The sequence below is a fragment of the Pelophylax lessonae genome (assembly GCF_965119305.1).
Source record: "Pelophylax lessonae genome assembly, chromosome: 12".
In the NCBI taxonomy this organism is placed as follows: domain Eukaryota; kingdom Metazoa; phylum Chordata; class Amphibia; order Anura; family Ranidae; genus Pelophylax; species Pelophylax lessonae.
Window position 1 is genome coordinate 222,797,575 of NC_138779.1, and position 23,315 is coordinate 222,820,889.

Here is a 23,315-nt window from a genome sequence, read left to right on the forward strand (position 1 = left end):
GTAATACATTTAAAGCGTCCCCGTCCTTTCGTGCCTGCACACAGATGTATACGGTGTTCCCATCACACATGGGAGGTATCACCACGAATGATAGAGCAAGAGCAAAACTTCTAGACCCCCTTTGTAACGCTAAACTGGTAACCTGTAAAAAAATGTAAAGCATTGCCTATGGAGATTTTTAAATACCGTAGTTTTGTCAACATTCTGCGAGCGTGCGCAATTTGAAAGCCTGTCATGTAACATCAGCTTAAATATTTTACAAAAAAATGTAAAGAATTGGGTAGATATATTGTGTGTTTTTCTAAATGCATTAAAGTGTATTTTTTACCAAAAAGAAAATTGCATGTGACAAAAAAAAAATTGCAACAATCACCATATAATTCTCCAGGGTCTCTTGCTAAAAAAAAACAAATGTTTGAGGGGATATAAGTAATATTTTAGCACACAATACTGATCTAAACTTGTAAACAAAAAGTGCCAGAAAATCATTTTCAAACTTTTACAATCTGCAGCTTCCATTATAAACTCCCCCCCCCCCCCCCGGGTGATCCTGCCATGAAGGTCCTTGTTTGGGCACTTCCTGTTATAGGGTGCCACCCATCTCTCTCCTGTGTTGTAATCTCTATTAGAAGCCCATGGGGGCTCTCTCAACAAACATTACACAGGCTTAGTCCCCCTGTTGTCACCATCAGGAAACCCGCCCTGAGAAATGTCATGCAGCCATCGCCAGAGCGCATGTAGACCAGGAAGTTGCTGCAAAGAGGCTGCATGGGATTAGCAGCAATGAGATGCTAGAGGAAGGGAAGCCTGCACATAGTAATGTAAATGTCACCCAGTACTGATTTCTACATTTCTCAATGGCACTTACCTGCCCCAGAGCAGCGTCCCGAGTAAAGGGCATCCCCTGCATTGGGTGTAAATGTTACGACATGCAGACGGTATACAGAGACGCAGACGGTAAAATTCTGCACTTTATTCATCTTTGTACAAAACAAAATTACAAAAAAAGTCCAATGAACAAAAATTCAATAATGAAAAGCAGAAAATTCAGCAACAATAAAAAAAATAAAGGGGGTGACTAGAGCGTGGACAGACGGGGGAGGGGCATTAGACAGTCATACAGTACACAATAAATGAATCTGGTGCCCCCGGGGGGCATAATATGAGCCAAAGCCGTGTTTCCTCTATCACCCATAATGACCCCTCCCCCCCCCATTTTCACGGCAGGCGACTGGCCGGAGCCCCCCGGACTCATCAGCTGCCGGAGAAGCCAGTCCCAAGCAGAGCGGAGTCACTGTGAGGAGCGGTGCAGTGCGCTGGGCTACAGGACACAATAATAGACACTGGACAGAAGGCTAAAACGACCACAGCGCCCCCCGGCTGCGGCACTTACAGTACACAATGGTAATAATATGGGTAAAATACTAGCATCTCCCACACCCCCACCTCCAGTAATCACACTGACTGCGAGTGAGGGTTCGGGGCGCCCTCTGGTGGCGGGTTCTCCTCCCTGCACGGCACACACTCTTCCTCTAGCAGCTGCCGCAGCTCTTGCTGCATTGAGATCCAATGGAATGGCAGTTCCCGCTGGCGGCAAACACGGGGCAGCGAGAGAACTTGTCTCTGCAGAAGTCAGCTGGAGGGAGAACAGAGAGGTTAGAGAGTCCGGTGTGCCAACATACAATAAGGGGGCACGGTGCCAACATACAATAAGGGGGCACGGTGCCAACATACAATAAGGGGGCACGGTGCCAACATACAATAAGGTGGCATAGTGCCAACATACAATAAGGGGGCACGGTGCCAACATACAATAAGTGGGCATGGTGCCAGCATACAATAAGTGGGCATGGTGCCAACATACAATAAGGGGGCATGGTGCCAGCATACAATAAGGGGGCATGGTGCCAGCATACAATAAGGGGGCATGGTGCCAACATACAATAAGTGGGCATGGTGCCAACATACAATAAGTGGGCATGGTGCCAGCATACAATAAGGGGGCATGGTGCCAGCATACAATAAGGGGGCATGGTGCCAACATACAATAAGGGGGCATGGTGCCAGCATACAATAAGGGGGCATGGTGCCAACATACAATAAGGGGGCATGGTGCCAACATACAATAAGGGGGCACGGTGCCAACATACAAGGGGGCACAGTGCCAACATACAATAAGGGGGCATGGTGCCAACATACAAGGGGGCATGGTGCCAACATACAATAAGGGGGCATGGTGCCAACATACAATAAGGGGGCACGGTGCCAACATACAAGGGGGCACAGTGCCAACATACAATAAGGGGGCATGGTGCCAACATACAAGGGGGCATGGTGCCAACATACAATAAGGGGGCATGGTGCCAGCATACAATAAGGGGGCATGGTGCCAACATACAATAAGTGGGCATGGTGCCAACTGCATAGACAAAGAGACCTGACACCACACCATACAATTCCCTCCATAGGATTACATGTGCCACCATTCACCCACAGGGCCACCATTCACCCACAGGGCCACCATTCACCACTGCAAAGATTATCAAAGATTATTTCTTCACCTTTCTTCAGCATTTCCTTTTGTGGTGAATTTTGCACTGGGACAATATTTTTCATATACATTCCTCTCATAGTGTGGGGGAGATTTTCCATTTCAGCAGATATTATAGTGGGAGGGGGTGGATACCTCATAGGGAGGGGGCAGGGGAGCTGGGCCAGCACAAAGAATAATTAGACACTCCCAGGAAAGGGGCGGGGTATGGTGTGGAAGGAGGGAGGGGCCTGTGCTGGGGATGAACTCTCCTGGAGTAGTCAGAGATCAGCGGCACATTTCATTCACATGAAGAATCATTAAAGGTAAACGAGCAATTCAAATATTTAATCATTTCTGCTCTTACCTGCAGTTGGTAACAGGGTCTCTTTAAAGAGCATAAACCACCCCTCCCGAGTCCCCACCCCCTTCAAACCTCCTCCCCACCCCAGGAGGTCAGTATACCCATTAATGTTGTCAATGAAAAACGGCAGTTCATAAAAGACTCCTCCCCCCCTCCACCCCCTTCCAACTCCCTCCCCCCTCCAACCCCCCCCCACCCCAGGAGGTCAGTATACCCATCAATGTTGTCAATGAAAAACGGCAGTTCATAAAAGACTCCCCCCCCTCCCCCACCCTAAGAGGTCAGTATTCCCATCAATGTTGTTAATGAAAAACAGCAGTTCATAAAAGACTCCTCCCCCCCTCCACCCCCTTCCAACTCCCTCCCTCCCCCCTCCAACCCCCCCCCCCACCCCAGGAGGTCAGTATACCCATCAATGTCAATGAAAAACGGCAGTTCATAAAAGACCCCCTCCAACTCCCTTCCCCCCCCCCACCCCAGGGGGTCAGTATACCCATTAATGTGATCAATGAAAAACCGCAGTTCATAAAAGACTCCTCCCCCCCCTTCCAACTCCCTCCCCACCTCAGGGGGTCAGTATACCCATCAAATGTGGTCAATGAAAAATGCAGTTCAAAAAAGACCAGCAATGAGCCCCTGATTGGCTGCCCTGCCTTCCTGCACCCAGCGATTAAGCCCCACCCCCTAGGCCAGTTTTACGCACTCACCTCTCAGTAGCTCGTCGTGTTGGCACACCAGGCGGGTGCAGATCTCCTTGTTTATTACATACATGCGCCGCAGACTGCAAAACAGAAACAAGCAGATCAGCGTCTGGAGTCGGAGAAGGGAAAATGCCATCATTTCCTCGATATCCACAAAGGTTCAAAATCTACTTTGTGTGCGCAAAGTGCCTTAGCACACCCAGATATTACCTTGTGAAAGTCACAGTGATGTCATCACCGTACATAGCCTGTGCAGAGCTGTGGGAGGGACCTAGCAGGCTCCACCCACTACAAAAAACTACAGGAGGGGGGCAGAGACAAGACCAGTCCACCTGTACATGGAGAGGAAGCAGAACTGTTTTTTTTTTTATACAGGATCCAATTAACCTACCAGCGTGTCTTAGGAGTGTGGGAGGAAACCGGAGTACCCGGAGGAAACCCACGCAGGCACAGGGAGAACATGCAATCTCCAGGCAGGGAGTGTCGTGGTTGGGATTCCAAGTGAAAGTGCCAACCACTACACCACTGTATTCATCCTTGGTCCAATCAGTAAGTTTGCCTAGGCTGAGATGATGTCATCAGTCTGCTGCAGGCAGGAAGAGGCGTTTCCTCAGTCTCCCCTCCTCCAGTGATTAGACTATACATTGTAACTTTGTAGAAGGAGGAAGCATTTCTGGGGGGGGGGATCGGTGTCAGAGAAGGAATTATAGGAACGATGCCCTTTGTCTCTCCCCGCAGCAGCTGAAAGCCGGTAGGAGGGGGAGTAACTGGGTTTCAGCTGCTGCAGAGAGCCGCACAGGGCTTCCTTCTGTAATTGCCCCTCCCCCCCAACTGTGCCGATTCCCCGTGCTGTATACCCGGGCCCCCTACAGGAGGACTGGTGGTCCCCTCCTATCAGGGGCTGATCTGCGTCAGTCACTTACCTGTACAGGCAGATTCCTTGCAGGCATTGCTTGCAGGGTTTGTGTACGGAGTACAGGCGGGTACACGGGTACTGCTCTTCACGGCAATCTGTGGGGGGAGACATGATGTTACATTGTATCTGCAGAGACATAACACCCACCAACCAGGGTGACAAGAAACACCAGCCAGCTCCACACCGCCCCCCGATGGACCAAACATGAAAATACAGGCTGGGAGATTAATACAAGAAAATCATTGACCAATCCCGGATCACATCAATATTCCACCAATCCGCTACAGTGTCATAAAACCACCACAACCTGTAAGACAATTGCAGTCCATGCAGCCTGTTCATTCTGTGTTTCTCTTTCCCCATTACTCTGTTATCAGTCTCTCTATGGACTCCTGGCTTGTTACTGCCAGATGTGTTCAGCCAATCAGGAGCCGTCTCACCTAATATTGAGAAAATAAGCGCTGAACTCACCTAAGGGGCCGGGCTCTGTGGGTTCCGTCTGATACGTATCTGCAAGATGAGAAATAAAGATTTATATGTGACAGCAGATATCAATTCACAGCGCCAGGATACATCCAACCCCCGACCTACCAAGATGGAGGGAACCCCTCATAATGGGCACAGCGGGTGTACAGACCCGGGAACTCAGCACAGGGATGGTGGGAACCCCTCATAATGGGCACAGCGGGTGTACAGACCCGGGAACTCAGCACAGGGATGGGGGAACCCCTCATAATGGGCACAGCGGGGGTACAGACCCAGGGACTCAACACAGGGATGGGGGAACCCCTCATAATGGGCACAGCGGGGGTACAGACCCGGGAACTCAGCACAGGGATGGGGGAACCCCTCATAATGGGCACAGAGGGTGTACAGACCCAGGAACTCAGCACAGGGATGGTAGGAACCCCTCATAATGGGCATAGCAGGTGTACAGACCCAGGAACTCAGCACAGGGATGGTGGGAACCCCTCATAATGGGCACAGCGGGGGTACAGACCCGGGAACTCAGCACAGGGATGGTGGGAACCCCTCATAATGGGCACAGCGGGGGTACAGACCCGGGAACTCAGCACAGGGATGGGGGTACCCCTCATAATGGGCACAGCGGGTGTACAGACCCGGGAACTCAGCACAGGGATGGGGGTACCCCTCATAATGGGCACAGCGGGGGTATAGACCCAGGAACTCAGCACAGGGATGGGGGAACCCCTCATAATAGGCACAGCGGGGGTACAGACCTGGGAACTCAGCACAGGGATGGGGGAACCCCTCATAATGGGCACAGCGGGGGTACAGACCCGGGAACTCAGCCCGGCAGAGGGAATTTGTCTGCATTGATTGTCCGGTCACTCTTTGCTGTTCCATATTTACCGAAGGTCGGGACGGGGATGACCTCCTGCTGGCTCTGCTGCTGCTGTTGCGGAACGAACTGTTGGGGGGCGAAGTTGTCCTGAGTTTGGTGGAGGTCCGGTTGGGTCAGAACATGGAAACCCGTCTGCGGCTGCTGCTGCCCCGGCGATTGCTCTGCAAAACAAATCCAAATCCTCAATCCAGGAGGAAAATCCATCCTCACCCAAGATGGATCCGAGCGCCAACATAGAATTCCAACTGCAGAGGGCGCCACCACCCTCCCCCCACTTACCTTCATATTCATAGAAATATGGAGGATCTGTAAAGAGAAAAAACTGAGATGAGGAAACATCACACAGAAGAGTCTGCAGCCTCGGGTCACCTGACCCACCGTACACATTACTACTTCCCACCTGTAGAGAAATCGTACTGCGGGGCGACGTCATACTGCTGAGCCACAATCCCTACAAAACAAGAACAGATACCGAGAATTACACCCGGCATACAGGACAAGAGAAGTAGTACTGTGCAGAGTCCATAGATACAGAATGAGAACAGATACTGAGAATTACACCCGGCATACAGGACAGGAGAAGTAGTACTGTGCAGAGTCCATACATACAGAATAAGAACAGATACCGAGAATTACACCCGGCATACAGGACAGGAGAAGTAGTACTGTGCAGAGTCCATAGATACAGAATGAGAACAGATACTGAGAATTACACCCAGCATACAGGACAGGAGAAGTAGTACTGTGCAGAGTCCATAGATACAGAATGAGAACAGATACCGAGAATTACACCCAGCATACAGGACAGGAGAAGTAGTACTGTGCAGAGTCCATACATACAGAATAAGAACAGATACTGAGAATTACACCCCCCATACAGGACAGGAGAAGTAGTACTGTGCAGAGTCCATACATACAGAATAAGAACAGATACTGAGAATTACACCCCCCATACAGGACAGGAGAAGTAGTACTGTGCAGAGTCCATACATACAGAATAAGAACAGATACTGAGAATTACACCCCCCATACAGGACAAGAGAAGTGGTACTGTGCAGAGTCCATACATACAGAATGAGAACAGATACCGAGAATTACACCCCCCATACAGGACAGGAGAAGTGGTACTGTGCAGAGTCCATACATACAGAATGAGAACAGATACCGAGAATTACACCCCCCATACAGGACAGGAGAAGTAGTACTGTGCAGAGTCCATACATACAGAATAAGAACCAATACTGAGAATTACACCCGGCATACAGGACAGGAGAAGTGGTACTGTGCAGAGTCCATACATACAGAATAAGGACAGATACTGAGAATTACACCCGGCATACAGGACAGGAGAAGTAGTACTGTGCAGAGTCCATACATACAGAATAAGAACAGATACCGAGAATTACACCCGGCATACAGGACAGGAGAAGTAGTACTGTGCAGAGTCCATACATACAGAATGAGAACAGATACCGAGAATTACACCCGGCATACAGGACAGGAGAAGTAGTACTGTGCAGAGTCCATACATACAGAATAAGAACAGATACTGAGAATTACACCCGGCATACAGGATGCTGTACCATGATGGTGGCGGTCTGGCGGGTCGCACTCACCGTGAACGCAGAGGAGGAGGAGACATGTGATCCTCATAGTTGCAGTGATTGTTTTTTATCTGCAGGAGAGAAATATTCGTTAATTTTCGGTATTTCAGATATCAGACGACATTCTTCCTCCTGTATTTGGGACCCCGATGATCCCGCCACCCCTCCGCCCGCCGCGTTCCCTCCGATTAGCTCCCTCCTCTCCTCAGAACACTGCGGAATTCTCTCTTTGAAGTTTGCGGGAATTGGGAGAATTGCCCGGGAACGGCGGGGGGAAATCAGAGCCAATCAGTGTGCATGGCTGCACTAATTACTCATGGAGGGGGGAGGGGCTCGCAGCGCTTGGTCCTGGCTGCACCGATATCTGTGACCATTAACTGATCCATCACCTTCACTCAGTGCGGTAACCCATAGCAACAAAGGCCTCACCTATCACCAGCAGACGAGTGTGATTTGTGTCTTTGCAAACCGAAATTAGGGTCAATTCTGATGCATCGGAATCACAATAGTAACGAAAATCTATCCAAAATAAATTAGAACTAAAGAAATATTTTGAATTGGAAATGAAAACTTATTGCAATAAATAAAATGCCGTATAAAAGTGAAATAAGATGAGGATTCTTACTTAGGCTGCTTTACAGAATAGAAAGGAACAGAATAGAAAACAGAATAGAACAGAATAGACATGAACAGACTAGAAAATAAAAAAATATAATAGAGTAGAATAGAAATGAATAGAAAAGAATACAACAGAATAGAAAATTAAGGATTAGAAAAGAATAGAAAAGATTTGGATAGAATTGAATAAAACAGAATAGAATATACAGTAAGGACTGGAACAGAATAGAACAGATATTAAAAATCAAAAAGAATAGAAAAGAATAAAGCAGAATAGAAACAAATAGAAAATAAAATAAAAGAGTAGAATAGAATAGAGGAGGGAGGGGGTGGTGACATGGTGGGGTTGGCGAGGTGAAGGAGGTGACATGGTGGGGATGGCAAGGTGAAGGAGGTGACATGGTGGGGATGGCAAGGTGAAGGAGGAGACATGGTGGGGGTGGCGAGGTGAAGGAGGTAACATGGTGGGGGTGGCGAGGTGAAGGAGGTGACATGGTGGTGGTGGCGAGGTGAAGGAGGTGACATGGTGGGGATGGCGAGGTGAAGGAGGTGACATGGTGGGGTTGGAGAGGTGAAGGAGGTGACATGGTGGGGGTGGCGAGGTGAAAGAGGTGACATGGTGGGGTTGGCGAGGTGAAGGAGGTAACATGGTGGGGGTGGCGAGGTTAAGGAGGCGACATGGTGGGGTTGGCGAGGTGAAGGAGGTGACATGGTGGGGGTGGCAAGGTGAAGGAGGTGACATGGTGGGGTTGGCGAGGTGAAGGAGGTGACATGGTGGGGGTGGCGAGGTGAAGGAGGTAACATGGTGGGGTTGGCGAGGTGAAGGAGGTGACATGGTGGGGATGGCAAGGTGAAGGAGGTAACATGGTGGGGTTGGTGAGGTGAAGGAGGTAACATGGTGGGGGTGGCGAGGTGAAGGAGGTAACATGGTGGGGGTGGCGAGGTGAAGGAGGTGACATGGTGGGGTTGGCGAGGTGAAGGAGGTGACATGGTGGGGATGGCGAGGTGAAGGAGGTGACATGGTGGGGATGGTGAGGTGAAGGAGGTGACATAGTGGGGTGGCGAGGTGAAGGAGGTAACATGGTGGGGATGGTGAGGTGAAGGAGGTGACATGGTGGGGTGGCGAGGTGAAGGAGGTAACATGGTGGGGATGGTGAGGTGAAGGAGGTGACATGGTGGGGGTGGCGAGGTGAAGGAGGTAACATGGTGGGGTTGGCGAGGTGAAGGAGGTGACATGGTGGGGATGGCAAGGTGAAGGAGGAGACATGGTGGGGATGGTGAGGTGACGGAGGTGACATGGTGGGGGTGGCGAGGTGAAGGAGGTAACATGGTGGGGTTGGCGAGGTGAAGGAGGTGACATGGTGGGGATGGCAAGGTGAAGGAGGAGACATGGTGGGGGTGGCGAGGTGAAGGAGGTAACATGGTGGGGTTGGCGAGGTGAAGGAGGTGACATGGTGGGGATGGCGAGGTGAAGGAGGTGACATGGTGGGGATGGCAAGGTGAAGGAGGTGACATGGTGGGGATGGCGAGGTGAAGGAGGTGACATGGTGGGGATGGCAAGGTGAAGGAGGTGACATGGTGGGGATGGCAAGGTGAAGGAGGTGACATGGTGGGGATGGCGAGGTGAAGGAGGTGACATGGTGGGGATGGCAAGGTGAAGGAGGTGACATGGTGGGGATGGCAAGGTGAAGGAGGTGACATGGTGGGGATGGCGAGGTGAAGGAGGTGACATGGTGGGGATGGCGAGGTGAAGGAGGTGACATGGTGGGGATGGCAAGGGGAAGGAGGTGACATGGTGGGGATGGCGAGGTGAAGGAGGTATACAATGAAGACAGATAACACCTCTCAGGTCAATCAAAGTCCACGATTCAGGGTGGGTGCTGAACCTCGGCTCCCCACCAGGAGAAGCATAAAAGAAGAAAATGGTCGCACACCACCATGGAATCCAATGAAGAAAAGTTCCTTTATTCACATAAGTGGTAGAAGGTACAGCAGGGGAGGACAGTAGATGCATTTCACAGGACTGCTACGTGCTTGTTCACTACCAGAGGTGAAGGAGGTGACACAGGGGGGATGGGGAGGTGAAGGAGGTGACACGGTGGGGATGGCGAGGTGAAGGAGGTGACACGGTGGGGATGGAGAGGTGGAGGTGACACGGTGGGGATGGCTAAGTGAAGTAGGTGACACAGGGGGGATGGGGAGGTGAAGGAGGTCATTGGCAGCATTTAAGCATTACAAAGAGTGTAATAAGAAATGTAAAGACGAAATCAGGGCGGCTAAAATAGAACACGAGAGACATATAGCGGAGGAGAGTAAAAAGAACCCCAAGAAGTTCTTTAAGTATATAAACAGTAAGAAAGCGAGGCCAGAACACATTGGCCCCATAAAAGATGACAAAGGAAATATGGCCACTGAGGACAGAGAGAAGGCGGAAGTGTTAAATAAATTTCTTCTCTTCAGTCTTCACAAAGGAATCGGGGGGCTACACTAACCCAGCTTGTAAGGCCAATAATACACCTCAGGAAATACCGCCATGGCTAACAGAAGATAGACTTAGAACTAAACTAGAGAAACTGAACATAAATAAATCACCGGGACCGGATGGCTTGCACCCGAGGGTTCTTAAAGAGCTCAGCTAGGTGATTGCCAGACCATTATTCTTGATCTTTAAGGATAGTTTACAGACGGGTATGGTGCCAGCTGATTGGAAAAAAGCCAACTTGGTACCGATATTTAAAAAGGGGCCGAGATATATCCCGGGTAACTATAGGCCGGTCAGCCTAACATCTGTAGTCTGCAAGATTTTGGAGGGGATGTTAAGGGACCACATACAAGACTTTAGTAATGAAAATGATATTATTAGTAGTAATCAGCATGGATTAATGAAAAATCATTCTTGCCAAACCAATCTATTAACCTTCTATGATGAAGTGAGCTGCCACCTAGATAAAGGAAGGTCTGTGGATGTGGTGTATCTGGACTTTGCAAAGGCCTTTGACACCGTTCCCCACAAACACTTACTGTACAAACTAAGGAAGGTAGGTATGGACCATAAGGTGAGTACCTGGATAGAGAACTGGCTCCAGGGGAGAGTACAGAGGGTGGTGATTAATGGGGAGTACTCGGATTGGGCGGGTGTGGAAAGTGGGGTCCCCCAGGGTTCTGTCCTGGGGCCAATCCTGTTTAATTTATTTATAAATTATCTAGAGGAGGGGATATCGAGTACAATCTCAGTATTTTTCGGATGGTACTAAACTAAGCATGCCAATATCTTCTATGCAGGATGTGGAAACCTTACAAGCGGATCTGAACAAAATAACGGGGTGGGGGTGGGGGGGCAACTACATGGCAGATGAGGTTTAATGTTGAAAAATGTAAAGTAAGGCACTTGGGGGCCAGAAACCAGAAAGCAAGCTACTCACTAGGGGGGGAACCTCTGGGTGAGTCTAGGATGGAAAAGGACCTGGGGGTACTGGTGGACAACAGGCTTGGCAGTGGCATGCAATGCCAAGAAGCTGCAAGCAAAGCCAACAGAATACTGGGATGTATAAAAAAGGGGATTCACTCCAGAAATAAAGAGATTATTCTCCTTCTCTACAAGACTCTGGTCCGGCCACATCTGGAGTATGCTGTCCAGTTCTGGGCACCGGTCCTCAGGAATGATGTGCTGGAACTGGAGAGAGTCCAGAGAAGGGCAACAAAAATAATTAGGGGAATGGAGGACATCGGCTATGAGGAAAGACTACAAGCACCGAGCTTATTCTCTCTGGAGAAGAGACGATTGAGGGGGGATATGATATCAATGTACAAATACTGTACTGGGGACCCTAGCATTTGGAAAAACCTATTCAGAGAAAGGAAATACAATAAGACACGTGGCCAATCACTAAAACTAGAGGAAAGGCGGTTTAACCTTAAAGTGCGTAAGGGGTTCTTCACTGTCAGAGCAGTAAGGATGTGGAATTCTCTTCCACAAGCAGTCGTATCAGCAGGGAGCATTGATAGTTTCAAAAAACTATTAGATGGGCACCTTAAAGACCACAACATACAGGGGTACACAATGTACAACATACAGGGGGTATACAATGTACAACATACAGGGGTATACAATGTACAACATACAGGGGTATACAATGTACAACATACAGGGGGTATACAATATACAACATACAGGGGTATACAATGTACAACATACAGGGGGTATACAATGTACAACATACAGGGGGTATACAATGTACAACATACAGGGGGTATACAATGTACAACATACAGGGGTATACAATGTACAACATACAGGGGGTATACAATGTACAACATACAGGGGGTATACAATGTACAACATACAGGGGGTATACAATGTACAACATACGGGGGTATACAATGTACAACATACAGGGGGTATACAATGTACAACATACAGGGGTATACAATGTACAACATACAGGGGTATACAATGTACAACATACAGGGGGTATACAATGTACAACATACAGGGGGTATACAATGTACAACATACAGGGGTATACAATGTACAACATACAGGGGGTATACAATGTACAACATACAGGGGGTATACAATGTACAACATACAGGGGTATACAATGTACAACATACAGGGGGTATACAATGTACAACATACAGGGGGTATACAATGTACAACATACAGGGGGTATACAATGTACAACATACAGGGGGTATACAATGTACAACATACAGGGGTATACAATGTACAACATACAGGGGGTATACAATGTACAACATACAGGGGTATACAATGTACAACATACAGGGGTATACAATGTACAACATACAGGGGGTATACAATGTACAACATACAGGGGTATACAATGTACAACATACAGGGGTATACAATGTACAACATACAGGGGGTATACAATGTACAACATACAGGGGTATACAATGTACAACATACAGGGGGTATACAATGTACAACATACAGGGGTATACAATGTACAACATACAGGGGTATACAATGTACGGTTAACATCAAACACACACACATCATAGGTTGAACTGGATGGACCGATGTATTTTTTCAACCTCACTATGTAACACGGTGAGGATGGCGAGGAGAAAGAGGTGACATGGTGGGGATGGCGAGGTGAAGGAGGTGACACGGTGGGGATGGCTAAGTGAAGTAGGTGACACAGGGGGGATGGCGAGGTGAAGGAGGTGACATGGGGGGAATGGGGAGGTGAATGAGGTGACACGGTGGGGATGGTGAGGTGAAGGAGGTGACATGGTGGGGTAAGCGAGGTAAAGTAGGTGACATGGTGGGGATGGCGGGGCGGGGAGGGGGGGTAAAGGAGGTAACATGATGGGGTAAGCAAGGTGAAGGAGGTGACATGGTGGGGATGGCGAGGTGAAGGAGGTAACATGGTGGGGATGGCGAGGTGAAGGAGGTGGCATGGTGGGGTTGGCGAGGTGACATGGTGAGGTTGACGAGGTGATAGAGGTGACATTGTGGGGACGGCAAGGTGAAGAAGGTGACATGGTGGGGTTGGGAAGGGGGGGGTGAAGGTAACATGGTGGGGTTGGGAAGGGGGGGTGAAGAAGGGGACATGGTGGGGTTGGCAAGGTGATGGAGGTGACATGAAGGAGGTGACATGGTGGGGATGGCGAGATGAAGAAGGTGACATAGTGGGGATGGCGAGGTGATGGAGGTGACATGGTGGGGTTGGTGAGGTGATGGAGGTGACATAGTGGGGATGGCGAGGTGATGGAAGTGACGTAGTGGGGTTGGGGAGGTGATGGAGGTGACATGGTGGGGATGGCGAGGTGATGGAGGTGACATAGTGGGGATGGCGAGGTGATGGAGGTGACATGGTGGGGATGGCGAGGTGATGGTGGTGACATGGTGGGGATGGCGAGGTGATGGTGGTGACATAGTGGGGATGGGGAGGTGATGGTGGTGACATAGTGGGGATGGCGAGGTGATGGAGGAGACACGGTGGGGATGGTGAGGTGATGGAGGTGACATGATAGGGTTGGTGAGGTGAAGGAGGTGACATGGTGGGGATGGCGAGGTGAAGGAGGTGACATGGTGGGGTTGGCGAAGTGAAGGAGGTGACATAGTGGGGATGGAGAGATGATGGAGGTGACATAGTGGGGATGGCGAGGTGAAGGAGGTGACATGGTGAGGTTGGCGAAGTGAAGGAGGTGACATAGTGGGGATGGAGAGATGATGGAGGTGACATAGTGGGGATGGCGAGGTGATGGAGGTGACATAGTGGGGATGGAGAGATGATGGAGGTGACATAGTGGGGATGGCGAGGTGATGGAGGTGACATAGTGGGGATGGCGAGGTGAAGGAGGTTACATGGTGGGGATGGCGAGGTGAAGGAGGTGACATGGTGGGGTTGGCGAGGTGATGGAGGTGAAATAGTGGGGTTGGCGAGGTGATGGAGGTAACATAGTGGGGATGGCGAGGTGAAGGAAGAGACACGGTGGGGATGGCGAGGTGAAGGAGGTGACATGGTGGGGATGGCGAGGTGAAGGAGGTGACATGGTGGGGATGGCGAGGTGAAGGAGGTGACATGGTGGGGATGGCGAGGTGATGGAGGTGACATGGTGGGGATGGCGAGGTGAAGGAAGAGACACGGTGGGGATGGCGAGTTGAAGGAGGTGACATGGTGGGGATGGCGAGGTGAAGGAGGTGACATGGTGGGGATGGCGAGGTGATGGAGGTGACATGGTGGGGATGGCGAGGTGAAGGAGGTGACATGGTGGGGATGGCGAGGTGATGGAGGTAACATGGTGGGGGTGGCGAGGTGATGGAGGTGACATGGTAGGGTTGGTGAGGTGAAGGAGGTAACATGGTGGGGATGGCGAGGTGATGGAGGTGACATGGTGGGGTTGGCGAGGTGATGGAGGTGACATGGTGGGGTTTGGGGGGGTATCCATCAGGTAATGTGATCCCTACATGCGTCCTCCATCCCTGCACTGGAGTACTGTGTGCGTGCAGAGGAGCTGACGCTCTATTTGGCGGCTGCAGACATAACAGCGCCTCGAGCTGCGAGGATCCTGCGGGCAGATCAGACGGCTGGACGGCGGCCAATTCCCGGAATTCTGCGAGTTCAGACAAGACCCCCTCAGAGCGCCGGCATCCAATTACAGAGGGCCTGAGGGGCCCCCCCACCGTGGGTGGCCCCCCCATCCCCCCACCACATTCCTCCTCATCACACACTGAGCCCTTGCCATGCCTCCTTATCCCCTCCAGACACGGAGGATTCCGGCTTCCAATTCCAATACGATAAAAAAAGTCGAATGGATCTCACAGATTCAGGAGGAGCGGCGGCCATTTTTATGGTGGGAGCGCGCGGTCGTTCGCTGACGTAAATTTTGCATTCGCTTGGGGCTGGAAAGGTGGAAGAAACGGAAACGATGACATCATGGCAGTGCTCAGTGGGGGAGGACGGGGGAGGGGGTGAGGTATGCCAGCTGTTAAAACAGCGCTGGGTCATGTGACCCCCCGAGACGCCAATCGCTCATTCGCATCGCACAGGAAACGCAGGACGGCGCTACACGAGCGCCAGGCTGTGCGTCAGACGATCGGACAGACTCCGCCCACCTAATCAATACCCAATATGGTGTGTGGGAAACGTTCCATTATCTCAAGGAGATGGAGGGGGAGGGGGGGGGGTCGCCCATGGCAGCGTGTGCCGCAATCAGATCATACAATCGATACAATCACACGATTCATAGGATACAGAACACAGAGTTCAGGCGTGTCCTCGTATTACATCGATTTTATAAATCTACGGAGGATTGGACAGAGCAGATTAGGATTCACCAACAGCTTCCCAGTGAATGGCGCCGCCTATAGGCAACCACACACTATACAATCTGATTGTACAATCTTCTGCAGATCTTCCAGCAACGATGTACTACACGACTCGACCTGATTGGATACAAATTGAAGGGATTGTTTCAGTGTGACCTCATGTTGCATGGTTTTAGTAAATCTAAAGGAGATTGTACAATCAGATTGTACAGTGTATGCCCAGTTTATGCAATTCTCCCGTTACTATGTAGCCTTCAGCTCTAGTCTGGTAAATCTAAAGAAGAATACAGAAAATGAAGAGTAAATATAAAGCTGATTGAACGATGAGATTGTAACGTGTGTGGCCGGTTTTTCCCAGAAAAAACAAATGTCTGGTTGCCATGGTAACAATACTGTCACAGGGCGGCGTCTCCCGACTCTAGCGGTGATGGTCTGATGGCGGCCATATATGAGGGGACCCTGGCCATGGAGGGTCCCTATAGGGGGATTATATGTGGGGGGGAGGGGGCATATGGCAAAGCAGAGGGCTGTCCTGCAGGATGGGGACACTCGGCACACATTGCCATCATAAGTTTACACCCCCCCCCAGCCAGAATCTGGAAAATATTCTCCAACGCCAGAGATCGCCACAAAACTTCGGGAAAAAGTGAATTTGGAGAGATGAAACTAAAACCGAATCTTTCGGTCACACCGGTGAACGCTGCGATTCCATGAACTGCCCGTGACGCAGAGCGACAAACCGCGAGCGGGAAAAGATCTGCAAAATTGTGCAGTGGGCGACTGATTTCTTATTTTATGCGCCCAAAACCTCTGCGCGCCGTTCTGTTCTCGGTCGCACAAATTGGAACTCTCCTGTGAAAATGGTGATGGGAATTGTCTCGTTTGTGGCACGCGTGTCACATTCTACAGCAACGCACATTGGATATCCGCTTTCTGGTGCACTAATAAAAATGTGTCAAATCGTTTAATGTTAATGTTGTGGAGCTGACAATATCCTTACTGTGAAGCATGGTGGTGTACCATCCCCCCGTACTGGGAACCAAGGTGGTTCACCATCCATCTTACTGTGAAGCATGGTGATTCACTATCCCTCCTACTGTGAAGCATGATGATTTACTATCCCTCCTACTGTGAAGCATGGTGATTCACTATCCCTCCTACTGTGAAGCATGATGATTCACCATCCCTCCTACTGTGAAGCATGGTGATTTACTATCCCTCCTACTGTGAAGCATGGCGATTTACTATCCCTCCTACTGTGAAGCATGGCGATTCACTATCCCTCCTACTGTGAAGCATGGTGATTCACTATCCCTCCTACTGTGAAGCATGGTGATTCACTATCCCTCCTACTGTGAAGCATGGTGATTCACTATCCCTCCTACTGTGAAGCATGGTGATTCACTATCCCTCCTACTGTGAAGCATGGTGATTCACAATCCCTCCTACTGTGAAGCATGGTGATTCACTATCCTGCCTACTGTGAAGCATGGTGATTCACCATCCCTCGTACTGTGAAGCATGGTGATTCACCACCCCCCTACTGTGAAGCATGATGATTCACCACCCCCTACTGTGAAGCATGATGATTCACTATCCCGCCTACTGTGAAGCATGGCGATTCACCATCCCTCCTACTGTGAAGCATGATGATTCACAATCCCTCCTACTTTGAAGCATGATGATTCACAATCCCTCCTACTGTGAAACATGGTGATTCACTATCCCTCCTACTTTGAAGCATGATGATTCACAATCCCTCCTACTGTGAAACATGGTGATTCACTATCCCTCCTACTGTGAAGCATGGTGATTCACTATCCTGCCTACTGTGAAGCACGGTGGTTCCCCATTCCTACTATGAAGCATGGTGGTTCCCCATCCCTACTATGAAGCACGGTGGTTCCCCATCCCTACTGTGAAGCATGGGGGTTCCCCATTCATACTTTGAAGCATGGTGGTTCACTATTCCTACTGTAAAGCATGGTGGTTTCCCATCTCTACTGTGAAGCATGGTGGTTTCCCATCTCTACTGTGAAGCGTGGTGGTTCCCCATCCCTACTGTGAAGCATGGCATAGGATCTCTGCAGTACCCAGCTAAACTGATGGGGAGGTGAATGCATTGAAGGAAAACTAGACCTGGCGCACACCTGGACCCCAAACATATGGCTGGGGCCCCCCCTTTAGTGTCTGCAGCAGTGAAGGATCTGGAGTGGCCCATCTGAGGAGATCCCAGAAATGGGGGTTCATGATGTCTGGAGGAAGACGGGGCGACTTCACAAATACCACAAGCCGCCAGGAGGGGATTCCAATGAGAAGCGGCAGAGGGAAGCGGGCACAGGGTGGTAAAGAAGCACCATGGTGGACAAGTGGAAGGTGAGCAGACTTCTGCCCCCTGGAGACGATGGAAGTCGGTCCCCGGAGACGATGGAGGTCGGCCCCCGGAGACGATGGAGGTCGGCCCCCGGAGACGATGGAGGTCGGCCACCGGAGACGATGGAGGTCGGCCACCGGAGACGATGGAGGTCCGCCCCGGAGACGATGGAGGTCCGCCCCGGAGACGATGGAGGTCGGCCCCCGGAGATGATGGAGGTCGGCCCCCGGAGACGATGGAGGTCGGTCCCCGGAGACGATGGAGGTCGGTCTCCGGAGACGATGGAGGTCGGCCCCCGGAGACGATGGAGGTCGGCCCCCGGAGACGATGGAGGACGGTCCCCGGAGACGATGGAGGTCGGTCCCCGGAGACGATGGAGGTCGGCCCCCGGAGACGATGGAGGTCGGCCCCCGGAGACGATGGAGGTCGGCCCCCGGAGACGATGGAGGTCCGCCCCGGAGACGATGGAGGTCGGCCCCTGGAGACGATGGAGGTCGGCCCCCGGAGACGATGGAGGTCGGCCCCCGGAGACGATGGAGGTCGGCCCCCGGAGACGATGGAGGTCGGTCCCCGGAGACGATAGAGGTCGGTCCCCGGAGACGATGGAGGTCGGCCCCCGGAGACGATGGAGGACGGTCCCCGGAGACGATGAAGGTCGGTCCCCGGAGACGATGAAGGTCGGTCCCCGGAGACGATGGAGGTCGGCCCCCGGAGACGATGGAGGACGGTCCCCGGAGACGATGGAGGTCGGTCCCCGGAGACGATGGAGGTCGGTTGTTTGTCCAGCTGTGGGGACACCTGCGGTCTCCGGACTCAGCGATTGTCAGCTCTGTGGCTCAGTGGTTTTGTTTTTTGGGGAGGGGAGATGTGCAGCAGGTAAATAGCGGAGGTGCTGGAGGGGCGTCCCCCCATGGTGAAGCGCGTGACGCACAGCTGGGATCGCCATCATCCTGTGAAATAAAGAATTTCTTTGTTCTCCTCGTACAGTATGGAAACATCTGGGATTCATCATACCCCCCCCCCTCCCCCCCCTCCAGGGAGCACTCCCAGACCCTCCCCTTCATCTCAGCCCCCCCCCCCCCCGCAGTGAGACACAGCGACAAAGACATGACCAGACAGACCCTCCGCTGGTACCCAGAATACAGCCGGGGAGCGGGGGGCACCTATGGGGGGCGCTCTGCCGAATGCACAGGAGACCCATCCCAGTGCTCTCAGTATATCGGGGGCCACACCAGTATGGACTACCAGTGACCCCCCCCACCCGCCCCAGTATTATGATGTATATAAAATGTGCCTGGGGGGGTTCCATGACCCCTCCCCCCACACTCCGGGGGACATTCACCACTCAGCACACAACGAAACAAATTTATTTCCTTTCTAAACAATGTCACAATTTTTCCATTTTCGAGCCACGAAGAATTGGCCGCAATCACATGTCAGCATTGTGCGAACGCAAATTTTTTTTTTTGCCGCTACACACTTAGGACCGCCCATTCATTCAAATGGACCGCCCCTACACACAACAAATGCTCAAAAGAAGCTCGTATGTAGTTTTGGGTGTTGAATTTGCGCATTTATTGCATGTCTAGGATGCCTCTAATAATAAATAACACAGAATGCTTAGATGTGATTGTAGCGCAAAGGCACATGGGTGGGCGCTATACGGAATGCGTACAACAGCGGGCATTATACGGAACGCGTACAACGGCGGGCATTATACGGAACGCATACAACAGCGGGCATTATACGGAACGCGGACAACGGCGGGCGTTATAGGGAACGCGGACAAGGGCGGCCGTTACAGGGAACGCGGACAAGGGCGGGCGTTACAGGGAACGCGGACAAGGGCGGGCGTTACAGGGAACGCGGACAAGGGCGGGCGTTACGGGGAACGCGGACAAGGGCGGGCGTTACGGGGAACGCGGACAAGGGCGGGCGTTACGGGGAACGCGGACAAGGGCGGGCGTTACGGGGAACGCGGACAAGGGCGGGCGTTACGGGGAACGCGGACAAGGGCGGGCGTTACGGGGAACGCGGACAAGGGCGGGCGTTACGGGGAACGCAGACAACGGCGGGCGTTATAGAGAATGTGGACAACGGCGGGTGTTATAGGGAACGCGGACAACGCCTGGCGTTATAGGGAACGCGTACAATGGCGGGCGTTATAGGGAACGCGTACAATGGCGGGCGTTATAGGGAACGCGTACAATGGCGGGCGTTATAGGGAACGCGTACAATGGCGGGCGTTATAGGGAACGCGTACAACGGCGGGCTTTATAGGGAACGCAGACAACGGCGGGTGTTATAGGGAACGCGGACAATGGCGGGCGTAATAGGGAACTAGGATAATGGCGGGCGTTATAGGGAACGCGGACAATGGCGGGCGTTATAGGGAACGCGGACAACGGCGGGCGTTATAGGGAACTAGGATAATGGCGGGCGTTATAGGGAACATGGACAACGGCGGGCGTTATAGGGAACATGGACAACGGCGGGCGTTATAGGGATCGCGGAAAATGGCGGGCGGTATACGAAACGTGGACAATGGCGGGCGTGATACGGAACGTGGACAATGGCGGACGTTCTGGGGAACGTGGACAATGGCGGGCGTTCTGGGGAACGTGGACAATGGTGGGCGTTCTGCGGAACGTGTACAATGGTGGGCGTTCTGCGGAACGTGGACAAAGGTGGGCGTTCTGCGGAACGTGTACAATGGTGGGCGTTCTGCGGAACGTGTACAATGGCGGGCGTTCTGCGGAACGTGTACAATGGTGGGCGTTCTGCGTAACGTGTACAATGGTGGGCGTTCTGCGGAATGTGTACAATGGTGGGCGTTATACGGAACGCAGACAATGGCGGGCGTTATACGGAACGCAGACAATGGCGGGCGTTATACGGAACGTGTACAATGGTGGACGTTATGCGGAACGCAGACAATGGCGGGCGTTATATGGAACGTGTACAATGGTGGGCGTTATACGGAACATGTTCAATGGTGGACGTTATGCGGAACGTGGACAATGGTGGGCGTTATATGGAACGTGTACAATGGTGGGCGTTATACGGAACATGTTCAATGGTGGACGTTATGCGGAACGTGGACAATGGTGGGCGTTCTGGGGAACGTGGACAATGGCGGGCGTTCTGCGGAACGTGTACAATGGTGGGCGTTCTGCGGAACGTGTACAATGGTGGGCGTTCTGGGGAACGTGGACAATGGCGGGCGTTCTGCGGAACGTGTACAATGGTGGGCGTTCTGCGGAACGTGGACAATGGTGGGCGTTCTGCGGAACGTGGACAATGGCGGGCGTTCTGCAGAACGTGTACAATGGTGGGCGTTATACGGAACGTGTTCAATGGTGGGCGTTATATGGAACGTGGACAATGGCGGGCGTTCTGCGGAACGTGTACAATGGTGGGCGTTATACGGAACGTGTTCAATGGTGGGCGTTATACGGAACGTGGACAATGGTGGGCGTTATACGGAACGTGGACAATGGTGGGCGTTATACGGAACGTGGACAATGGCGGGTGTTATATGTAACGCGTACAATGGTGGGCGTTCTGCGGAACGTGTACAATGGTGGGCGTTATACGGAACGTGTTCAATGGTGGACGTTATGCGGAACGTGGACAATGGTGGGCGTTATATGGAACGTGTACAATGGTGGGCGTTATGCGGAACGCGTACAATGGTGGGCGTTATACGGAACGCGTACAATGGTGGACGTTATGCGGAACGCGTACAATGGTGGGCGTTATGCGGAACGCGTACAATGGTGGGCGTTATACGGAACGCGTACAATGGTGGGCGTTATACGGAACGTGGACAATGGTGGGCGTTATACGGAACGCGGACAATGGTGGGCGTTATACGGAACGCGTACAATGGTGGGCGTTATACGGAACGTGGACAATGGTGGACGTTATATGTAACGCGTACAATGGTGGAAGACCCCCCAGAATATCCTTGCACCCGGATGTATGGGGGGCGGGACGCTGAGTGGTGGTCAGTGCGATATAAAGGATAATATATAGAAATGTAGAATTTGGGGGGAGGGACTTTGGCGTGTAATAAAACGATTTGCTGTGGAATATTGGGGGTGTGGCGATGGCGGGTCGCTGTGCGTTGCCGTATATCCAGCAATATGAAGACAGGAAGAATATTCTGCGTTCCCCAAACTGGTAAAAGGGGAAAGTTCTGATCCCAGGTCCCCTCATGCAGGAGCAGAGCAGATCAAACTTGGCGGACGGTCGCCGTGGACGCACCGATGGTTCTGCCGCGGGACAACGCCAACATATGCGGCGGTTCAACCGCAGAAACCGGCTGAAAATAAGCCAAAAGACTCCATGCCGGGCTGCTGGAGGCGGAAAACGTCTGAATAATGGTTTAAAAATTTAAATTCGAAAGTTAGAATAAAAAAAAAAAAAAAAAAAAAATTAATTTCTCCTTCAATGGACGCTTGCTGAATATTTAAAGGGGAACTCCATGTTGGGCTGTGGGCGGGGCTACAGACAGCGATAAGAACTTTTCATTGTCTGCAGACTTCTATTGCAACAAAGTTTCCTGAAAAGTTTCCGGAGAAAGTTTCAGCTTCTTTCAAAGGAAAATCCATTCACACAAATCAGCCCCCCCACCCCCCACAGAGATCACAACACCCCAATCCCCCCCACCCCCAGAGATCACAACACCCCAATCCCCCACCCCCAGAGATCACAACACCCCAATCCCCCACCCCCAGAGATCACAACACCCCAATCCCCCACCCCCAGAGATCACAACACCCCAATCCCACACCCCCAGAGATCACAACACCCCAATCCCCCACCCCCAGAGATCACCCCCCCCAAGACACAGGGACCCCCCTCAGTGATCACCCCTCCCCCCCCCCAGACACAGGGCCCCCCCCCCCTGTAATAATTGGGGGGGGGAATCTGTGCCCCCCACATGGATCTCTTACCCCTCTGTAGTGTGGTCTCTCCGTCTGTCTGTCCTGCACTCTCTCTGCTCTCAGTCTGTCTGTCTGAGGCTCACAAG

At 51.7% G+C, this 23,315-nt stretch overlaps 1 protein-coding gene across 2 annotated transcripts; it reads right to left on the reverse strand.

Annotated features, from left to right (window-relative positions):
- Nucleotides 1-1,082: 1,082 nt before the first annotated feature.
- On the reverse strand, nucleotides 1,083-23,315 carry MFAP2 (microfibril associated protein 2). Of its 2 annotated transcripts, none has more exons than XM_082273933.1 (9): nucleotides 23,239-23,315; nucleotides 7,494-7,552; nucleotides 6,278-6,328; nucleotides 6,157-6,183; nucleotides 5,886-6,038; nucleotides 4,983-5,021; nucleotides 4,519-4,606; nucleotides 3,602-3,675; nucleotides 1,083-1,636 (listed from the first exon to the last, which is right to left on the reverse strand). In XM_082273933.1, exons 2-9 carry the CDS (start codon nucleotides 7,528-7,530, stop codon nucleotides 1,533-1,535), a joined length of 573 nt encoding a protein of 190 aa, XP_082130059.1. In that variant the 5' UTR covers nucleotides 7,531-7,552; nucleotides 23,239-23,315; the 3' UTR covers nucleotides 1,083-1,532. The 2 variants fall into 2 exon arrangements, with proteins under 2 accessions (XP_082130059.1, XP_082130060.1); XM_082273934.1 differs by lacking the exon at nucleotides 23,239-23,315 and adding an exon at nucleotides 15,398-15,503.